This window comes from Hevea brasiliensis, chromosome 15, assembly GCF_030052815.1.
Source record: "Hevea brasiliensis isolate MT/VB/25A 57/8 chromosome 15, ASM3005281v1, whole genome shotgun sequence".
NCBI lineage: Eukaryota > Viridiplantae > Streptophyta > Magnoliopsida > Malpighiales > Euphorbiaceae > Hevea > Hevea brasiliensis.
In genome coordinates, this window is record NC_079507.1 from 71,180,816 (window position 1) to 71,200,630 (window position 19,815).

A 19,815-nucleotide genomic window follows, 5' to 3' on the forward strand; every position below is an offset into this window, starting at 1 on the left:
ATATTAATTTTATTTTAATTATAAGTTTGAATTTATGTGAGCTAAATAAAAAATTTGAAATGTGGTCCATAATGTTTTTAAAATAATTCATTTAAAAAATATTTTCTTATATTAATTTTTAAAATAAAAATGTCAAAAGAAATAAAAAGTCAATGTTCCCTCATATTAAATATCAATACATTTTTAAAACTCAACTACTAAAATATTATCTTCTATAAAATAATAATAGTTAACTAATTTTTTTTATCATATCTTTTAAGAATTTTAAAATTTATAATTTCATCCTTGCTCATTCATATTACATGTATCTAAAAATTATTTTTTAATTAAAACTTTTGTTAAATTAGAGAAATAGTGAATAATTTTTTTATATATTATTTTAATATATATTTAAATAATTATTCACTAAAACATTATTTATAAAATTTTAAAATTATTTTACAAACATATTTTATATGTAACATATAAAAATATTGGTAATGATACTTAAAAATCTTCACATGACATATGTCATATGCTTTTTTTTTTATTTTGTTTATCCTTTTATTGATATGTGTTAAATAATTTTAAGAAATAATTAAAAAATATTTTATTAATTAATTTATTTACTAACTAATACTTGAAATAAAATTAAAATTAATAAAAAATATTATATTAATAAAATTTTATAATATAATTATAAAAATATATACTATAAAAAATATATATATATTCAATTAAATTATTAAAATAAAATAATAAATAATTTGAATAACACGCAGACAAAATGAAGTGTTATTTTAGACCTTATGCTTAAACCAAGACTCCACCGCTGCCCTAAATGGTTGATGTCTTGATGATGAAGAACAAAAAAAACCAGGCCTCCCATTACGCTAGAAAATCATTCCATATTTTTCATAATTAATTTCCATTTTCAAAATTATAGCAAACCTTGGCATATCTATTTATCTTTTAACGTTAAACAAATTAATATATTCTCAGTCTTCCAAATGGAATGTTTATATATTTTACAGAGAACCAATTGCAGAGCAACGTAAACTACTGTTAATTAGACTTTGACTTAATTCCTTTTTTAATTATAATCCTTGTAAAAATGCTTTTTTTTTTTTTTTTTTCAGAAGAATGCTTACGAAAATGTTGAAAATTCTCATTGGATTCAAATTTAAAACTCCCATTTGGAATCCCCATTTATATTGATATATTTAAACTAATTTTTGAGTAAAAAGACATGATAATAATTATTATAATCTATATGGTCTCCTATGAAATCAGAAGAGGCAGCCATTGACTATTTTGTGGTAACTGTTAACGAGAAATTAACTCATCAGCAGAGAATTTGGTAACCTTCACCACCATATCTTCCTCGTTTTCCTCGCAAAACAACTTTGTTTCTCGGCCATCAATCTTGTTTCTCTCTCTTAACCCAAAATCGCTGTAACAGCTAACGAAACCCCTACAACTAACATACACATATTTCTTGTTGGTTGCTGTTTGCCCCTCTCATTCTATCATGCTTTTTTAAAAGAATGTCCTCCTTCTCTCCCCACCCTCTCCCGCTAGGCATCTGACCAGAGATTTTGTGTTGTGTGTTGTTATTGCAACTTTAATGGCCCACCATACCACACGAGATTTCTTCTCTGGTCCCCTCCTTTCCGGCCCTGCCTCCACTGCCATTGATCCTGCCGAGACTGACCTCACCTGGCCATTTGGCGACCTCATTAGTCTCGACCGCGACGACATCCGAGAGACTGCATATGAAGTCTTCTTTACAGCTTGTAGATCATCCCCCGGATTTGGCGGTGGAAAGAATGCCATTGCGTTTCACTCTACCCACCATCATCTTCATGATATTGGAGATAGTGGAGGATCTAGGTCGCCATCGAGGTCAGGTTCAGGGTCTTCCAGTGGTGGGCGGGTGGCCGGCGGGCCAGTAGTCGTGATGACCCCAACGAGTAGGATAAAACAGGCTCTAGGGCTAAAGATGCTAAAGAGGTCGCCGTCTAGGAGAATGTCTAGTGTGGTTAGTGGTGGGGGCGGAGGAGGCGGTGTGGGGTCAGCACCAGGGTCTCCAAAAGTGCCACTGCTTCAGAGTGGAGGATATAGTCCGATTTCGACGTTTACTACTGTGCCAGCATCAAGGGCAAGGCGGCCTTTAACTTCGGCAGAGATAATGAGACTACAGATGAGGGTGACAGAACAAAGTGATAATCGATTGAGAAAGACGCTGATGAGGACTCTAGTTGGCCAAGTACGTAATGCTACATATTTATTTCATGAAAAAAAAAATGATAAGAGAAATTTTTACCAAAATCTAATTAATTAATTATGAATTTAAAATTTAAATTTATGAGATTTATGTATTTAATAAATAAATCTTACTATATTAAATTTATAATAAACCACATTAGATAAAAATAAAAGATAATTTGCATACAAAAATTTATTTTAGATACCATCTTTTAATCTTTTCAATTAAAGAATTTATGTGTTTTGCTCAACTTTATTAAATATAGTTAATATAATCTTTTAATTCTTTCTAATATATGCTCAAATTTATATAAAAAGAAAAATAATTTATAAATTTAAATATAATTATTAATTAATATATAATTAAAATTATATATATATATATATATTTCAATATAAATATTTAATTTAAAAATTATTAATTGTGCTTTTATATAAAATTAATTTTACAATAAAATTAAATTTATAATAACTACATTTATTATTTAGATCTTAAATTATAGGAATGAAATTCAAACTATGCAACTCAAAAAAAAAAAAAAAAAATAAAAATATATATATATATATATATATATATATATATATATATAACGGTAAATCACCAAATTATGTCAAAAGACATTAAAGAATATATGGTAAGGTTGCTTTTCTTTTTCTAGTTTGTCAAAAATTCAAACTGGAAAATGGCATAATTTTAATTTTTAAATGGAAAATGTTTTTTTATCCCTTTTCGGCATTTCAAATATTTAAAAAATATGAAAAATATTGGTAGTTAAAAAAAATAAAGATTTATTGGTGCACCTGAAATTTTTAGAAGGATCCACAAGTTTAATTAATAAGATTTGGCAATCCATTTTTTTTTTTTTAAAAGAATTTCCCTTTGGCTGTTTAGTAACCAATGATGTACGTCTTAATCTTTGGCAGATGGGAAGGAGAGCAGAGACGATAATCCTGCCATTGGAGCTGCTCCGCCACCTTAAACCAGCAGAATTCAATGATATGCACGAGTATCATCTTTGGCAAAGGCGTCAGCTCAAAATCTTGGAGGCCGGCCTCCTCCTCCACCCAGCAATCCCACTAGAAAAATCTAATTCCTATGCTATGCGTCTTCGAGAAATTATCCGTGCCAGCGATGTGAAACCCATTGACACAAGCAAAAATTCTGATACCATGAGAACCTTGTGCAATAGTGTTGTTACCTTGTCTTGGCGGAGCCCAACCGATGCGCCTACCGATGTCTGCCATTGGGCTGATGGCTTTCCTCTCAACCTTCACTTTTACACATGCCTACTTCAATCGATTTTTGACTTCAGGGATGAGACATTAGTCCTTGATGAGGTTGATGAGCTTGTGGAGTTGATGAAGAAGACATGGTCTATCCTAGGAATCAATAGATCAATACACAATCTCTGCTTTACTTGGGTGCTTTTCCAACAATATGTATTGACTTCTCAAACAGAGCCTGATTTGCTCTATGCTGCGCATGCTATGTTGTCTACGGAGGTAGCTAATGATGCAAAGAAGCCAGACAGAGAGGCAATCTATGTTAAGCTTTTGTCTTCTATGTTGGCTTCGATGCAAGGGTGGGCAGAGAGGAGATTGCTTCATTACCATGACTATTTCCAGAGGGGAAATGTTTTCTTGATTGAGAATCTTTTGCCTTTGGCTTTATCAGCATCAAAGATTTTAGGCGAGGATGTCACTCTCATTGAAGGAACAGGGAAAGAAGACAGGAAAATAGTTGATTCGTCAGGAGATCGAGTGGATCATTACATTCGAGCTTCTATAAAGAACGCATTTGCAAGGGTCGGTTATTACAAGATTCTACATTTTGTCTTCTCTAATCTCTGTTACTACACATATAATGTCTCTTATCCTTATAACTATTTGTGAATTACAGGTAATAGAAACTGGAAGCTATAAGAGTACGAGTGTGGAAGTGAAAGATGAGGCCAGCGAGGCTCTTCTCCAATTAGCTAAAGAAACAGAGGATTTGGCCTTGAGAGAAAGGGAAAGTTTTAGTCCAATACTGAAGAAATGGCAACCAATTGCAGCCAGTGTTGCAGCTGTAACGCTACACCATTGCTATGGAGCAGTGTTGAAGCAGTATCTTGCTGGGATGTCCACTCTCAATAGCGAGTCTGTTGAAGTATTGCAGAGGGCTGGAAAGCTGGAAAAATTTTTGGTTCAAATGGTGGTTGGAGACTCAGCAGACTGTGAAGATGGAGGCAAAACAATCGTGCGAGAGATGGCTCCATATGAAGTTGATTCAGTCATAATGAGGGTCATGAGACAATGGATTGATGAAAAGATGAAAAGAGGGAGAGAATGTTTTCTCCGAGTGAGAGATTCTGAAGTAAGTTCTCTTGTGTTAATTTATATGACAAAATAGATGGAACATTTATGCTTATAAAAACACTAGTGAGATACCTTTCATTTTATGTCAAAGTATCGTACAATGAACGGTGCAATCTATGTTGCAGACATGGAATCCTAAGTCTAAAAATGAGCCATATGCACAGTCAATTGTGGAGTTGATGAAAGTGGCCAAGGAAATGGTCGAAGAATTCTTTGAAATTCCCGTTGGAGTCACTGATGATCTCATTTGTGATCTTGCTGAAGGTTTAGAGCATCTCTTCCTAGAATACATCAAATTTGTAGAAGCTTGTGGTAAGAAAAAGCACCTTCTTTGCTATTTTCTCCATGCTTGCTACTATCCTGGTTGAAGTTCTATTCTGGCTTGTTTTTCTAGAAGGAAGAAAACCAATCTTCCTGTGAAAATAAAGAATTCCATATAAAGTAAAATTAACAATCCATGAGAATTTCCTGAGCTTACTTTAATAATTTAGCTTTGATTTGGGTATCTTTCCAGGCTCAAAACAGAGCTATGTCCCCACTCTACCTCCTTTAACACGATGCAACCGCGACTCTAAGTTCTTTAAGCTGTGGAAGAAAGCTACTCCATGCAGTGTTACCACAGAAGAAATGCACCGACATGGATTAGCAGAAGCTCACCATCCAAGGCCATCAACAAGCCGGGGAACACAACGCCTTTACATTCGACTCAACACTCTACATTATCTTCTTTCTCACCTCCATTCTTTAGACAAGACCCTTGCCCTTGCTCCAAGAACTGTTTCTTCAGCTCGTACTCGTCATGCTAGCCAACGCAAGAACCGTTCCACTTCCTCTTCTTACTTTGAAGTAGCCTATTCATCCATTCAATCTGTTTGTCAACGTGTATCAGAAGTCGCTGCATATCGTTTGATCTTCCTGGACTCTAATTCAGTATTCTATGAAACTCTCTATGTGGGCGATGTAGCAAATGCCCGGATTAGGCCTGCTTTGAGAACCCTGAAGCAGAATCTTACTCTTCTGACAGCTATTCTTACAGACAGAGCTCAGGCTTTGGCAATGAGAGAAGTAATGAGGGCGACTTTTGAGGCCTACCTCATGGTTTTGCTTGCAGGAGGTTGCTCCCGAGTGTTTCATCGGTCTGATCATCCAGTGATTCAAGAAGATTTTGAGAATCTGAAGCGTGTTTTTTGCACATGTGCTGAAGGATTGATGGATGAGGAGGTGGTGGAGAGGGAGGCTGACATAGTTGAAGGGGTAATAACGTTGATGGGTGAATGTACAGAGCAGCTAATGGAAGATTTCAGCATTGTGACTTGTGAAACAAGCGGTATAGGAGTTGTGGGTACAGGGCAAAAATTACCAATGCCACCAACAACAGGAAGGTGGAATAGAGCAGACCCAAACACAATATTAAGAGTGTTATGCCACAGAAATGATAAAGCAGCAAATCAGTTCTTGAAGAAAACTTTCCAATTGGCAAAGAGGAAATGAAAGAATATGATAATTTTGACCTCTTGTAAGTTGCACTTTCGGTCGTGTAATCAAAATGAACTTCAAAAAAGGAATTTTGAGAGAGCTATCGAAACAGGATTCAGTTAAATGCTATATCAAGATCTGACAGGGAGGTGGTGGTTGAGAGATTATTGGCCTAAGTTCTTTGTAGAGCTAGGAACTGTTAGCAGTAAATATATGCTTTGAAAAAGCTTTTTATTAGAAGCCTGAAAAAGAAGTCATGTGCAGATTGATTTCTTTCTTTCTTTTATTTTTTCATTTGTTAATTTAATTTTCTATTTTTTTTGTACTTAGGCCATGAAATAGAGAGAAAGGGGGAAATTCATCTTGTAATTTGATTCGACCTCAATAATACCTAATTTTACCATATTTATAAAATGATTTTCTAATTAACCTAAAAGAAGTAAGCAAAAATGATGCCATACACTTTTAGCAGTATTAAGATCATAAGAATTTGAAAAATCTACAGCCAAGAAGAAGGATTCAATGGCAGAGGGAGAGGGAAGCAATGGAGAAGAGGGTATTTTGGGTATAAAAATGATTACTTCCTTTTGATGCATATATCTCAATCAAATTGAATAAATGAACTAAATAATTGATTTTATTAAAAATAAAAAATTAACTATAATTCTAAAAATATGAAAATCAAATGGTTAATAACACTACAAATCAAACACTACATAATAATTTACATTTTTATATCACCTAAATATGCTTATAAAAATTAATTATTTTATTTTTATTCTATTCGATTTTGATTTAAAATACAAATCAAAAGCACATATTTAAAATAATTAAAATATTATATTTTTTTTAGAAACTATTTTTACGAATATGACAAAAAAAAAACTTTAATCTAGAAAATGTAAATATTCCAATAATTACAGTATTTGATTAGAACAATAATTCATAATAAATTAAATTTGTTTTATTTGATTTAAAATTATTTATCTGCTTTACATAAAAAAATAAAAATATTGAAAATAATATCTACGTGGCAAGAAATGGGGTTAAATGGGGGCCAGGGCCACGTCCAGCGCTTCCAATTCCACTTACAGATAAAAATAAAATAGTTCCATGGGCCGTCTGCCTCTGCTTCATTTAGGTTTCTAATTTTTGCGCTTCCATTAGTTGGACGGCCACCGCAGTAGTAGTCTAGCGCCGCCTCTCGCTGCTCACGCTTACGTGAAATCGGCAATTTCGCCAATTTGCACTCCGCCAACTGTTTCCCAAGGTAGACCATAACTGTAACTTATACTCCTATCTTTCTGTTTAAGAACTGATACTGAATTCAGTGTTAGTATTGAACTCTTGCCATGTGCATGGCGTATTGCATTAATAACTGTGAAATTTCTCCGATTAGTGCCGAGAGATGGAGTGCCAATTATCTTGCTCTCGTGCTTTATGATGAAGTTGAGTTCAGTGTCCCAAACCACTAGTACTGCGAATTTGCTCTAGTAATGTTTCTTTCACTCCCACTAAACCTAACCTGTTAGGAATTCGTGGGGTCCTGTTTTGGATGTGCTGTTGTTTATGGGTTTATTGTACTATTCATGTCTTGTGTCAATGTGTTTCAAGGAATTGAGGGAAGTTGCTATTGAATGCTAGTTTGGCAGGTTCATGCACATTGTTAGCATCGTAATCAACTTTGTCAGTGTCATGCTTCCTGGTCTGGCTTTCTGGTACTTGATTTTGTTGTTCTGCCTGCTTTGTTGTTTGAAGGGCTTCTGCTTGTTTAGATAGATGGAGCACTGGTGGTTAACATTTGATTGACGCTGGTTCTCTAAGTGCAGTATTTGCAAAGAGACAGTTTGAATAACAACCAGCATTCAATTGGCTGTCTTGTATGTTATGCTATCAGCCCAAATTAGTGTCCTGAGCTGAATGTTTTCCATACTTCATTAGGACAGCAGAACTTGTAATTGTACTTAGTTTGTATTGGGAAAAATGAGCAGATCTGCTCGTCATAAAGAGAAATATGGAAAAAGTAGTGAAATTCTCCAAGATCACTACCATGAAGGAACTGCTGCACGGACAAGGCCTTTAAGCTTTGATGAGATTATGTTGAAAAGGAAAAACAAAAAGAAACAGTTTGAAAATGAGAAAGAGGGAGTTTTTGAAGATATAACAGCAGATGGAAGTGCTGAAAAGGTATCTCATCATTATGGATCTGATAGGGTTAATTCACGAAGTAAAGATTCTTCCCCTGGTGTCCAAAAGCATTTGTCAGAGGAAGATGCAAAGGCAAGTTCTAAAAAGAAAGAAGAAAATACTTACATGAAGGGTGACTATGTAGCTAAAAGCAAAGATAGAAAAATTCGGGATTCAGAAACCAAATCAAATGCCAAAATGGACAAAGATCAGAAAGTTAAAGGCAAGAATGATGAAAAAATTTATGACAGGAGAAAAAGAAATGAGCAGCGAAGCAATAATGCAGAATATGAAGCTTCAAAGAAACATTCAAGAGAATTAACTGTGAGAGATAGACATGTGGATGAAAGTAGAGGAAATTTTGAGAGAGAAAACAAGAGAAAATACGGAAATGGAGTTTATGAGCAAAACAGAGATAGGTATTCCACAAGAAAACTTGATCCTGGAAAAAGGCATGATTCAGAAGCTTCAGACAGAAAGGAAAGGAAGGAACTATCAAAATCTCATTTTGAGGAATTAAAGCTGAAAAGAAGACGGTTAAGGGGTCAAGAGCGTGTGGACAGAATAAGAAGGTCTATTTCTCCATTGCCAAGGTTACAAAAACGTGCATCTTATTATGGTAGGGAACATGGGGAGCCATCCCCATCTCATATAGGGAGATCTGGATGGCAGCAGTCTGATCTTGACAAGAGCCAAATTATGAACAATGGTTTGAGTGGCCATTATAAGAGACAGGGTGGCTCAAACAGTGGTCTTGGCGGCTATTCACCAAGAAAGAGAAGAACTGAGGCTGCTGCTAAGACTCCTTCCCCAACCAAACACTCTCCCCCAGCTAAGCGCCCACCAGAGAAGAAAAATGCTAAATGGGACCGTGCACCAGAGGGAGCAGACAACACCTTTTCTGTGTCTGTTCCTTCTAGTTTTCAACCATCAAATCAAACTGCATCCTCAAATATACGTGAAGCAGTCAGTACAGTTCCTGTTGCTTCAGCTACAGTCAAGCCTCTTTCGGTGGGTTCTTTCAATATTTTATCGTCCAATAAGAATGACTCAGTTGACTCTGTTCAACTAACACAAGCTACCCGTCCTATGAGGAGGCTTTATGTGGAGAATGTACCAGCTTCAGCCTCTGAGAAAGCTGTGATGGAATGTCTTAACAATTTTTTAATTTCTTCATGTGTCAACCATATCCGAGGAAGCCAGCCATGTATTAGCTGCATCGTAAGTTTCTAATTTTGTCAGTTAAAGTGCTTCCTATTTCTTGTCAAGTGTATGCTTGCAATTTGGGGTTTTGGCATGTCTTACCAGTTACTGTGTTGTAACTGCAGATAAACAAAGAAAAGGGCCAAGCTCTTGTGGAATTTCTTACACCTGAGGATGCTTCAGCAGCACTTGCATTTGATGGCAGTTCCTTCTCTGGTTCCATAATAAAAATCCGACGCCCAAAAGACTTTGTTGAAGTGGCAGTAAGAATGACTATCCTACCATTTATTCTTTTCTTAATGTCCTTGTAGCTTTAATGATCTCTTGCATTTTTTATTTATCACACTACACTACACTTAGAGTGTTATTTATTTATCACACTACACTACACTCAAGAGTGTTATTTTGTGGGAATTTTTGATATTCTTCATTGTGAAGACACTTGGCAATTCTGGATGCGTAGGAATGGATTAAAGCTTGTCAATAATATATTTTTTTGTTTATCTGTTGATGATGTGTTTTAAATTAAGTAGAACGAAAACAGAATACATGCATTGCAAGTTCAGTGAAGGCCAAATTGGTGATAAGGAAGTAGTTAGTTTGAATGGAGTGGTACTGTCCCAAAGTAATCACTTTAAATATCTAGGTTCAGTCCTTCAAGTAGATGGGGGATGTGAGGAGGATGTTAGTCATAGGATTAAAGCCGGATGGTTGAAGTGGAGACGTGCCACGGGAGTTTTATGTGATCGTAAGATTCCCAATAAATTGAAAGGAAAATTTACCGTACAGCCATACGACTAGCAATGTTATATGGCAGTGAGTGTTGGGCACTGAAAGAGTCATATGCATCTAAGATAAGAGTTGCAGAGATGAGAATGTTAAGGTGGATGAGTGGCCATACTAGACTAGATAAAGTCCGTAATGAGAGTATTAGAGAAAATGTAGAAGTGGTGCCAATTGAAGATAAGTTGAGAGAAGGGAGATTGAGGTGGTTTGGTCATGTGAAGAGTAGACATGCGGAGACACCAGTTAGACAAGTAGAGCACATTAGGTTAGAGGATAGAAAGAAAAAAAAGGAGTAGACCTAAATTGACTTGGAGGAGAGTAGTACAACATGACCTAGAAGCATTACATATTTCTGAGGATTTAACCCAAAATCGTTCAGAGTGGAGAAAGCGAATCTATATAGCCGATCCCAAATTTTTGGGATAAAGGCTTAGTTGAGTTGAGTTGAGTATCTGTTGATGATGTGTAATTGTTACATATATTTGTATCCATCTCCTATTATTTTTGGCTTTGTAACGCAATTGCTGTAGGATTCCATGACATGTAATTTTATTACTTTTCATCTAGATAAAACATGATTGTTTTGGTTGTTCTGTGAACATTTACTGCCAAACAGAGTCAATTTAGTGCAACTACTTGTGCTGCTATGTGTAATCAATTGTTTAGCAAATCACATTGGGTCAATGATGGCAATATTTATTTCATACACACATATACCTAGATGCACTTCTCTCTGTGTATAGTAGTTCTCTTATTTAATGCTACTATCACTTGGGAAATGGAGGTTTTAGCTAACAGTTGCTCATCTTCAACATGTGAGCTTAATTGTTAGATTAAACTAAAAGTTTGTAGGAAACATATTAGCATAGGCAAAATTTGAATACAAGTGACTCAAATGAAATGTAGCTAACTTTCATGTACACATATCCAGTATACAGTTTGACTTTACTGGTCAGTTTTTTCATTCCAGAGGTAATGGAAGAAGTCAAGATTAGATAATGGCTTCAGTCTAGATTTTTAACTTAAACTCATATGTATTTTTGCAATGTGATTCGTGCTTTGTGATCAGGTATTTAAAAAATAATGATAGTAACCATTTCTACCTTCTGGTCACATGAACTACTCTTGGGTATTGAGATAGAGCTACTTAGTCCTATGTGCTGAAGTCCCAAGAAATTGCTGATATAGCATGTTGTTCATGCTGTTGAGAAGCCCTTAAAAAAATGTGTCCTAATTAATGTCCAGCAAAGTAACTGACTAATTAATAACAGATACATGTGTAATTGGCCCACAATTTAAGGATAAATATCAAGTCCATTATTTGTGTGAGAGCACTAGCCATCTCAACATTGAGTCAATATATTTTCTACACTTCAGTGAACTACTAGAGAGATTAGCTTAGGTGATTAAAAAGTATAATTTAAATTGTCGCATTTGTATTCTTCTAGTATTTTGTTGCATAAAATTATTGTTAAACTATCAAATTGCAAAAGCTTCTTAGGTTTAAGTTAAGAATCTGGATTTATGCCTTAGATAATTCTAAAGATCTAGGAGAGGTTCTTGTAATTGTGAGATTTCGCATGGGGCTTTTTTTTTCTTGAATTGTAGATACAAATTCAGATTCTTTGTCAACTTTAACACTAGGAACTGCTGCTGTAGCTTTACTAACTTTATATTGCACATGGAATATTCTGTTTGTCTAGTTACATGACATTTGTTCTGACTGTCATGTTGGAATCTCTTAAATAGGATGTTTATATTGGGTGTGTCGTAATTCACGTACTGGATGGTGGTGAAGCTGTCTCCTAAATAAGAAGATATCCAGGTGTAGTGACAAGTTTGATCTTTAACGTGCATGGAGCTTCTTGTTCTGGCATTGGTTTTGGGCCACTGTTCTAGGCTGCTCAAACAGTAACTTTTTCTAATAAAATATTGTGAAGTATTTTCTTCATTTGATAGTTAACTTCCAAAATGTTTTTGAGATGTATCGCTTTAGGATATTTGATGGTATTTTGAGTATATACTATGTGAGTTTCCTGAGTCTATACTTGACATGGTGGTTCAAAAATAATCTCCTCATAATGTTACATGATTTCACCTTTTCTAATTGTTCATTATTTTGTTTTGACTTAAAATGTCCTTTTTGTGTGTGGCATATATATGTCATGATTCTTGCATTTAATTATTTGCTTTTTGGCGCTTTCTATATATTTCTTGCCTTGGAAAAGTGATAAAAGAAAGGAGAAAGAAGAAATAAAAGGGGACATTAAAGGGAGCATATGATTTGTAAGGGGAGACAATATGAGGTTTGTAGTTCTACTAGAATGATATTTTCTTTTCATGGTTTACTTGAGAAGATGATAATGGTTTTAAATGAATTTAATGATGGACCTATTTTCCAGAAGATGAATGGAAGGAAATCATCCAAAAGATCTTATGTTCAATTCAAATCCTGATCCTCTTCCAAACAGATTGAGGCCTTAGGAAATATAGTACAAAAGTATACTTTATGGATATCCAGGGCCTGTTTGATTTAAATTTTGGATGTAACTGATAGTTGATAGCTGTTACTATTAGCTGATAGTTGATATGATAATTGATTTATTTAAGCGTTTGGTGAAATTATATCTGTTGTTGATATGTAAAATGATTAATAAAATTATGTATCATAGAATTTATCTTACTATTAAAATAAATATATAATTATTAATTTATTATATCATATTATTTATTTTATTATTATAATAAATATATAATTATTGATTTAATATGTTATATTATTCATTTTATTATTGAAATAAATAAATAATAATTACATAATCTAAAAAATGTAATCATAAATAGTGCATTAATTATTATTAACAAAGAAAAAAATTTATAATTTAAAATTTTTATGCTAAAAATGTGAATTTTTCATTATAAATAAATATTTTATATTTTAAGTCATTAATAAAATAAAAAAATGTTTAATAATGTTACAGTATGCTTATTGTAACATTTTTACATTGTGAAATGTAGAAGAAATGAAGCACCGTGCCAATAATATTATCTTTGAGCTAATTAGGTTGAATTACTTTTTGGATTAGGATTAAGGTTATTTTTGTCAAAAAAAAAATAGCACAGCTTTTTATGAACATCTCTATTCATAGAGCTCATATAAAATGCAGTTAATAGGTACCCTATCAGTTTTCATCTAGTTTTTTTTTAAGATTTACGAAAGGTATTGGTTTAGCTGTTTGGATGCCTATAAGCTGTCTCTAACAACTGAAACAAACAATCCCTTAGTCTTTTGAGAAGATGATTTCCTGGAGTTCTCGAGTTAGATAGTGCTTCATATGCTTACTTGAGAGTGAGCATTTGTGGAGATGCGACAACATTGCACTAAGCTTCATATAGATGTTTGCTTAACAATTACTATGATGTATTTTGGTTCTCATTGCTGCAAAAATTCTTTTCTAATGCAATATTTTTGCATTTAATGCAATTGGTATTTGGCATATTTCTAGTGGAAGTTGGTGATGGTCAGCAGACTTATTATTTCAATATTCACCACATAGTTAGTTCTCTACTATATTATCTTTCAGCGTTGTATATCCTTTCTAAAGCATGAGGCTGATGACATGTGGGGTTTTATTTTTGCTGTGCACACACTGATATGTGGGTGGGTGCATTCTTTGTTTCATGGCTTTGTTCTTGTGAGATAAATGGTCTGGTCCCTTCTTTGGCAGCATTTATCACATTATCAGGGATTGTGATCTTTCATTAGGGAACCAGCCTTGGGAAATTAAAAGCCTCACTTTTTTAAAATTTTTTCCATACATTAGTGTGTTTTGATTTTTTTATTTTTATTTTTTTGGGAGATAATGCTATGCCAAAGTTTCTCTGTTGCAAACAGAAGCCGTTTCTTTAATTCAGCTAGTACTTTCTTCTTTGAATTTCTATGTTGCTTTGCATTTTCTGAGGTATATTTGTGGTTATTATTCATGTAGCAGGTTTTCAGACAGTTGCTATTTTCATGCAGACTGGTGAACCAGAAAAATCAGTAATTGCAGTCAATGCACTAAGCAATATCGTGAAGGATTCACCACACAAGGTATGCATCATCGTCTTCATTTTTTTGGTATATGTGCATGCTTCCTTCTATTTCTGGTTGACATGGATTTACCACCAGTGTATTTAAATAAATCTATATTTTGTGGATTCTCATATGAATTCGGAGTATGTTTAAGTTTGAGCCTGATCTACATCCTCTTTATCTTTTGTCTGCTTGAGCTAGTTGCCAAGGCTTTGAGAGAGTATTTTTGCTTGCAACTTTCTGTGATATCATGTCTGCTCCATTACTTGTCCTGCCAGAAAGGGGGGAAATCATAAATTTATTTTGAAGATTCACAATAAAGGCTCCTTGTAGATGTACTTTGACTAGTGGCTTTGGGTGGTTGGGTTATCAAATACAAATAATCTCCTCTATGAGTTGATACTTGATACTGCTTGCATGAGGCTGTTATGTGGCTTGCTCTGGATCGTATATCGTATTGGGATTATTGCCCTTACCTCCTTTTTTTCTTTTTTCCTTTTTTTTTTTGATCTGAGCTGTTGATGCAGATCTTCATTGGTGGAATCCCAAAGGCTTTTTCTTCTAAAATGGTAATGACATAAAAGTTTGTTATCTTTAGAAGAAACCTTTTTTTTTTCTTCCTAGAGGGGGGCCTATAGAAACCCAACACACCCCAGCCCAACCAACACCCCCCCAACCCAACCCCCCCCCCCCCCCCAACCAACCCAAAACACACACGCACAAAATATCTTTCTCTTAACTCCTTTCTATTCACTTTGTTCCATTTTTTTCTTTATTTTCATTCCTTGTGTTAAAGTTACTTTTTCATTTTATTTTATGGCGGGTGCTTTTCTAGATTATGGAGATTGCAAGCACTTATGGACCTTTGAAGGCATACGGTTTTGAAAGCAGTGATAATCTTAATGAGCCTTACGCTTTTCTAGAGGTAAATGAGCATAGTTGTGCTGTTCCTTAACATTTGCTTTGAGAGGTGACATGCCCTTTGTGTTTTTTTTCCAGGGCATCATCCCTCTGTACTGTTGCTTTGAATATGTATTGCAATGTTTCCAGATTCTTTATTGTTAATTTCCCTTTGTTATATATTCTCTCTTCCTTCACGGAGTGTCTTTAAGAAATATTTTTTTTTAATTTTTTTATTATTTTAATTTCAGTATGCAGACCATTCAGTTACATTCAAAGCTTGTATGGGTCTGAATGGTATGAAGCTAGGAGGGCAAGTAATAACTGCAGTTCAAGCTGTTCCAAACGCATCAACCTTGGTACTTCTTCGCCATTGACTCTTCTTTAAATTTTTTGTTAAATAAACTATGTAATACATGTGCATATGCACTAACCTAAGAAGGAACATATGCTAGGAAACTAGTGGAAAGCCACCATTCTATCGGATCCCTGAGCAAGCAATGCCACTTCTTAAGAAGCCTACACAAGTTTTAAAGCTTAAAAATGTGGTATGGTATATATTACTTGGACTTAGATTTAATTATTTGGTAATTGTTTAATATTTTCTTTCTTCACATATTGTATGATGATCCTTTAGTTTTTGTCGAATTTGATTACTGTTTTCCTAAGCTACCCATTGTATACTTGTTCTTTTTGGAATATGAATAAGTTTGATCCAGAAGCTCTCCCGCTACTCTCACATACTGAAATTGAAGAAATACTGGAAGATGTACGTCTAGAGTGTGGAAGGTTTGAGAAAAGAACCATTCTTCTTTCGGTTTTACCTTCTTTATAGTTCAGATCATGGTTTGGATGCATGCTAATCTCTATATGCTGCAGGTTTGGCACTGTTAAATCTGTTAATGCTGTCAAGTGTGATGCAACTCCCATTTCCACATCAGTAGCATGTGGAGTCAATGAGGATATGGAACCTGCTGGATCTCAGCAAAACTTAGTGTTCAAGGAGACAAATGCCAAAACAGAGACAATGGAAACTGTGGACTGTAAAATTGTGGAAGGCAGTGATGCAGGGGATGGTAAACCTACAAGCAATCTTATGGAGGACAATCCAGGTCAACCAGGTTCATTTAATGTTAATATGGCTGTTGGCAACCTATGTGACGAGAGTGTATCCAATTCTCAAGAACTTGCTCAGCAGGCCTCAAAAGATGGATCAGACTTCTCTGATGACAAGGTGATTGATAATAGTCAAATGAAGGATTCAAGTGTGGAAGACAAATTGCCAAATGGAGAAGGGTCATATTTGGAGGTAGTCGGTGGAAATATGAAGGAATCTTCTGTAGGTGATCACAGAGTAGGATCAGATGCGATTGAGAAGGGAGAACATGAGGAACAGAGTTGCGATCTTGACCACATTTTTGAGCCAGGCTGTGTTTTTGTTGAATTCAGTAGAACAGAAGCCTCATGTATGGCTGCACATTGTTTGCATGGACGATTATTTGATAACCGCACTGTGACAGTGGAATATGTTCCCCTGGATGTCTACCAGATCAGGTTTCCAAAATGAATATATTGACAATGAAACTGATCGGTTAACCCAAATGTAGTGAGAGATGTTGGCAACTGGCGAGCCTGCTGTCTACGCATGGCAGTGCAGCACATTTTAACATTCTGAAGCGGTGAACATTTGCCCATGTGAGTTATAGGAAACAATCAAGTTTCAACCTGTTTGTTCATTCTGAGGCCAGAGTTGAATGGCTGGAATCTGGAATTACTTTCAGGTCCTGAATTGGTGAGTCACAGATTGGGTGTGAGGACCCTTTTCTAACACGTGACTGTTTATTTTTTAATTTTTTCCCTCCCTTTTATAGTTGCTGGTTACTGATGTATTCAGTTTTCTTTTTGAACCATACTGAATTAGTTAAACTTTCCATCAGTCAAAAAAGTGTGCGATTTGTTACTAAACCTATCGATGTTGTATTGTGTTCAACGAGCCTCCTAATTTTTGTTAGGGGATGGCCGACTTCTTGCTAGTTGCTACTAAAAAATTACGGGTTAACGCTTGCATTTAAAGTGTCGATTAAATCTTGGATTTTCTTTTTCTTTAATAAACTTTCATTTTAAAGATATAAAGGGGCTAATTTTTACTAATTTTCTCTCAATTTTATAATTTATTATATTTTCATTTTTTATCTTTATTTTATTATTATAAAATCTCTCCATTTAAAACTTGTTAGGTAAAAGTATCAAACTTAAAAAAAAATACTACGTAAATATCTTTTATGCTAAAATGTGATCTTATTTTTAATTAATTATGGTATTATAAAATGAAAATGTTGGGTTTGTTTAGTATTCCTGTTAGAATTGTTATTGAAAAAAAAAATTTTTTTTTGATTATTTTTTTTAATAGCATTTAATTGTGCTTTTTTTAAAAATTACTTTTTGCTCTGGAATTAAATGCCAAACAAATTTGAAGATTTTTTTAAGTGTAAAAAATATGAAATAAGTATATTAGATAAATTTTTTGATTTTAAAGTTAATTTTTTTTTAGAATTATTTGTTACACTAAATATAGTACTATGATGACTCAATCCTTAGTAAAAAATATAATTTTTAAAGGTTTAAATCTTTAAGTATCATTAATAAACATAAGGTAAATGTTACAAGAAAAAGACTAATATAAATTTTATATGTGGCACTTTAATTTTTTTAAATGGCATTATTGTATTAAATTAGTTGTGAGATTTTTATGTAAACTTTATGGTAATAAAATGAAGATGATGAATATAAGTGTAATAAATTCTAAAATTTCAGTTAGAAAAAAATTAACCTAAAAAAAAACCTAATTGATGCTCATCAAGTACAATTAAAATTTATCAAAGTACCAACAAATCAGAGTGGCGCAGCGGAAGCGTGGTGGGCCCATAACCCACAGGTCCCAGGATCGAAACCTGGCTCTGATAAGAGAAAGGCTTCCACAAATTTTTTTTTTTTGCCCCCCTCATGGGTCATTTATTTAAAATTCTAATTATAGAGTAGATACAGTGGGCTCTTAGCTAGGCCAGACGGGAAGGCATTATGGGCTTGAACCTCAGCCCAATAGCAGGGATTAATCCTGTCACAGGCACGGCAACATCAAGTGCAACAAAACAAGAGGTCTTAAATGAAATGCAGACACTGTTATCCATCCAATTTCTCGTCTTCCTCGTAACAAAGAAGAAACTATGGCTATGGCTACAGCCGCAGCATCTGGATTCTTGTTAGGAAACACTTGTTCCAACATTTGTTTCCGCAAGTCACAATTCCGAAAGTCGTCTCCTTCAAAGACCAGTGCGGTTTCTGAGCTAGGGTTTGTTACTTCTCAATTGAGTGGCGTTAGAATTTCCTACAACCTAACTCAGGATCCAAAGCTCGTCTCCTCTCCTTCCATTCCTGCTTTTCAACCTGTTGTTGCCCGTAATTTACTCTTCCCTTGTTTTCTTGGTTTTTAGTTGCTTTTGCTTTTGCCTTTTTGGGGTGGGGTGGGGGAGGCGGCGTGGTGTATTCTAGAACTGCTCTTTTAGCACTTCTCATTTTCTTTAATTGACCTCTATTGCTGTTCCAAGAGTTTTATGCGTAGGAAGGATTTGACTCGTGATGGGTTTTGGTAAAAGTTTTGAACTTTCTGCATTTGATTATATTGTCAATCGTCTTTGTAGACAAGACATAGCATTGCTTTTATAGGTTTGAATGCAAATAACAGGGATCGGATGCCCTCTTTGAAGGTTATATATGGTTCAGCTTGTGTAGTGCATAATCAGTTTTATAAATATCTTAGTCTCTAATTTTTCCTATATCAAATCCTTGCTTATTTAGCTCTCTGTTCTGCTTCCTTGATTAACCTTCTGTTGGCCTTTACTGAAGCCACTTGGTTGATTAATTTTGTAATGTGATTTGGTTCATTTTTCCAGGTAGAGTGTGTCCCTTTACTGGGAAGAAAGCAAACAAGGCAAACAAAGTTTCCTTTTCAAACCACAAGACAAAGAAGTTGCAGTTTGTGAACCTGCAGTATAAGAAGATTTGGTGGGAAGCTGGTAAGCGGTATGTCAAACTGAGGTTGTCCACTAAGGCATTGAAGACTATAGAGAAGAATGGACTGGATGCCGTTGCTAAGAAGGCTGGCATAGATCTTAGCAAGGAGTAAAAAATTTGTGCCAATTATTCCTTGGAATTCTATTTCTTTGAGTTCTTCCATTGGTCTGTGGAATTTTTTACTGTAATATTCCCTTGGATCAACGTGCAAGTGTTGTGAATTCACTTTTCTCATATGATATCATGGAGCTTTTGATCTATGGTCTTACTAACTCAAAGTTGACATGAACAATTGAAATTTTATAGCCTGCCAGGTGTTCCTTGCGCTCAATTTATGGTTTTGCTCGTCTGTAGAATCAAAGTGAAATGAAAAAATCATTACTAGCATTGCTTTTAGAATATACCAATTCAATGTCTCTCTCCCTCCCAATACATTTTCAATTTTTGGCAGGGCAATACCTGACCACGTGTTTGCCAAGATTTTAAAAACTCTGGTGAAACCAAAGGGCTGG

At 34.6% G+C, this 19,815-nt stretch overlaps 3 protein-coding genes and 1 non-coding gene across 8 annotated transcripts; all 4 read left to right on the forward strand.

The window, feature by feature from the left end:
• Positions 1–1,378: 1,378 nt before the first annotated feature.
• Positions 1,379–6,484, forward strand: LOC110655574 (protein unc-13 homolog). Its single transcript, XM_021811935.2, has 5 exons — positions 1,379–2,248; positions 3,172–4,053; positions 4,148–4,603; positions 4,731–4,917; positions 5,120–6,484. Exons 1-5 carry the CDS (start codon positions 1,607–1,609, stop codon positions 6,094–6,096), a joined length of 3,144 nt encoding a protein of 1,047 aa, XP_021667627.2. The 5' UTR covers positions 1,379–1,606; the 3' UTR covers positions 6,097–6,484.
• Positions 6,485–7,163: 679 nt separating this feature from the next.
• On the forward strand, positions 7,164–17,199 carry LOC110655572 (splicing factor U2af large subunit A). Of its 5 annotated transcripts, none has more exons than XM_021811930.2 (11): positions 7,164–7,351; positions 7,481–7,574; positions 7,726–9,489; positions 9,597–9,734; positions 14,279–14,350; positions 14,860–14,901; positions 15,168–15,257; positions 15,484–15,591; positions 15,688–15,780; positions 15,942–16,021; positions 16,112–17,199. In XM_021811930.2, the coding sequence occupies exons 3-11, from the start codon at positions 8,065–8,067 to the stop codon at positions 16,797–16,799; spliced, it is 2,736 nt and encodes a 911-aa protein (XP_021667622.2). In that variant the 5' UTR covers positions 7,164–7,351; positions 7,481–7,574; positions 7,726–8,064; the 3' UTR covers positions 16,800–17,199. The 5 variants fall into 5 exon arrangements, with proteins under 5 accessions (XP_021667622.2, XP_021667623.2, XP_021667624.2 ...); XM_021811931.2 differs by having other exon boundaries at positions 7,734–9,489; XM_021811932.2 differs by having other exon boundaries at positions 7,840–9,489.
• A 924-nt stretch (positions 17,200–18,123) lies between these two features.
• On the forward strand, positions 18,124–18,195 carry TRNAM-CAU (transfer RNA methionine (anticodon CAU)). Its single transcript has one exon. It is a non-coding gene; the product is annotated as a tRNA-Met (tRNA).
• A 175-nt stretch (positions 18,196–18,370) lies between these two features.
• LOC110655571 (50S ribosomal protein L28, chloroplastic) lies at positions 18,371–19,563 on the forward strand. Its single transcript, XM_021811928.2, has 2 exons — positions 18,371–18,688; positions 19,183–19,563. Exons 1-2 carry the CDS (start codon positions 18,457–18,459, stop codon positions 19,413–19,415), a joined length of 465 nt encoding a protein of 154 aa, XP_021667620.2. The 5' UTR covers positions 18,371–18,456; the 3' UTR covers positions 19,416–19,563.
• The last annotated feature ends 252 nt before the right edge of the window (positions 19,564–19,815 follow it).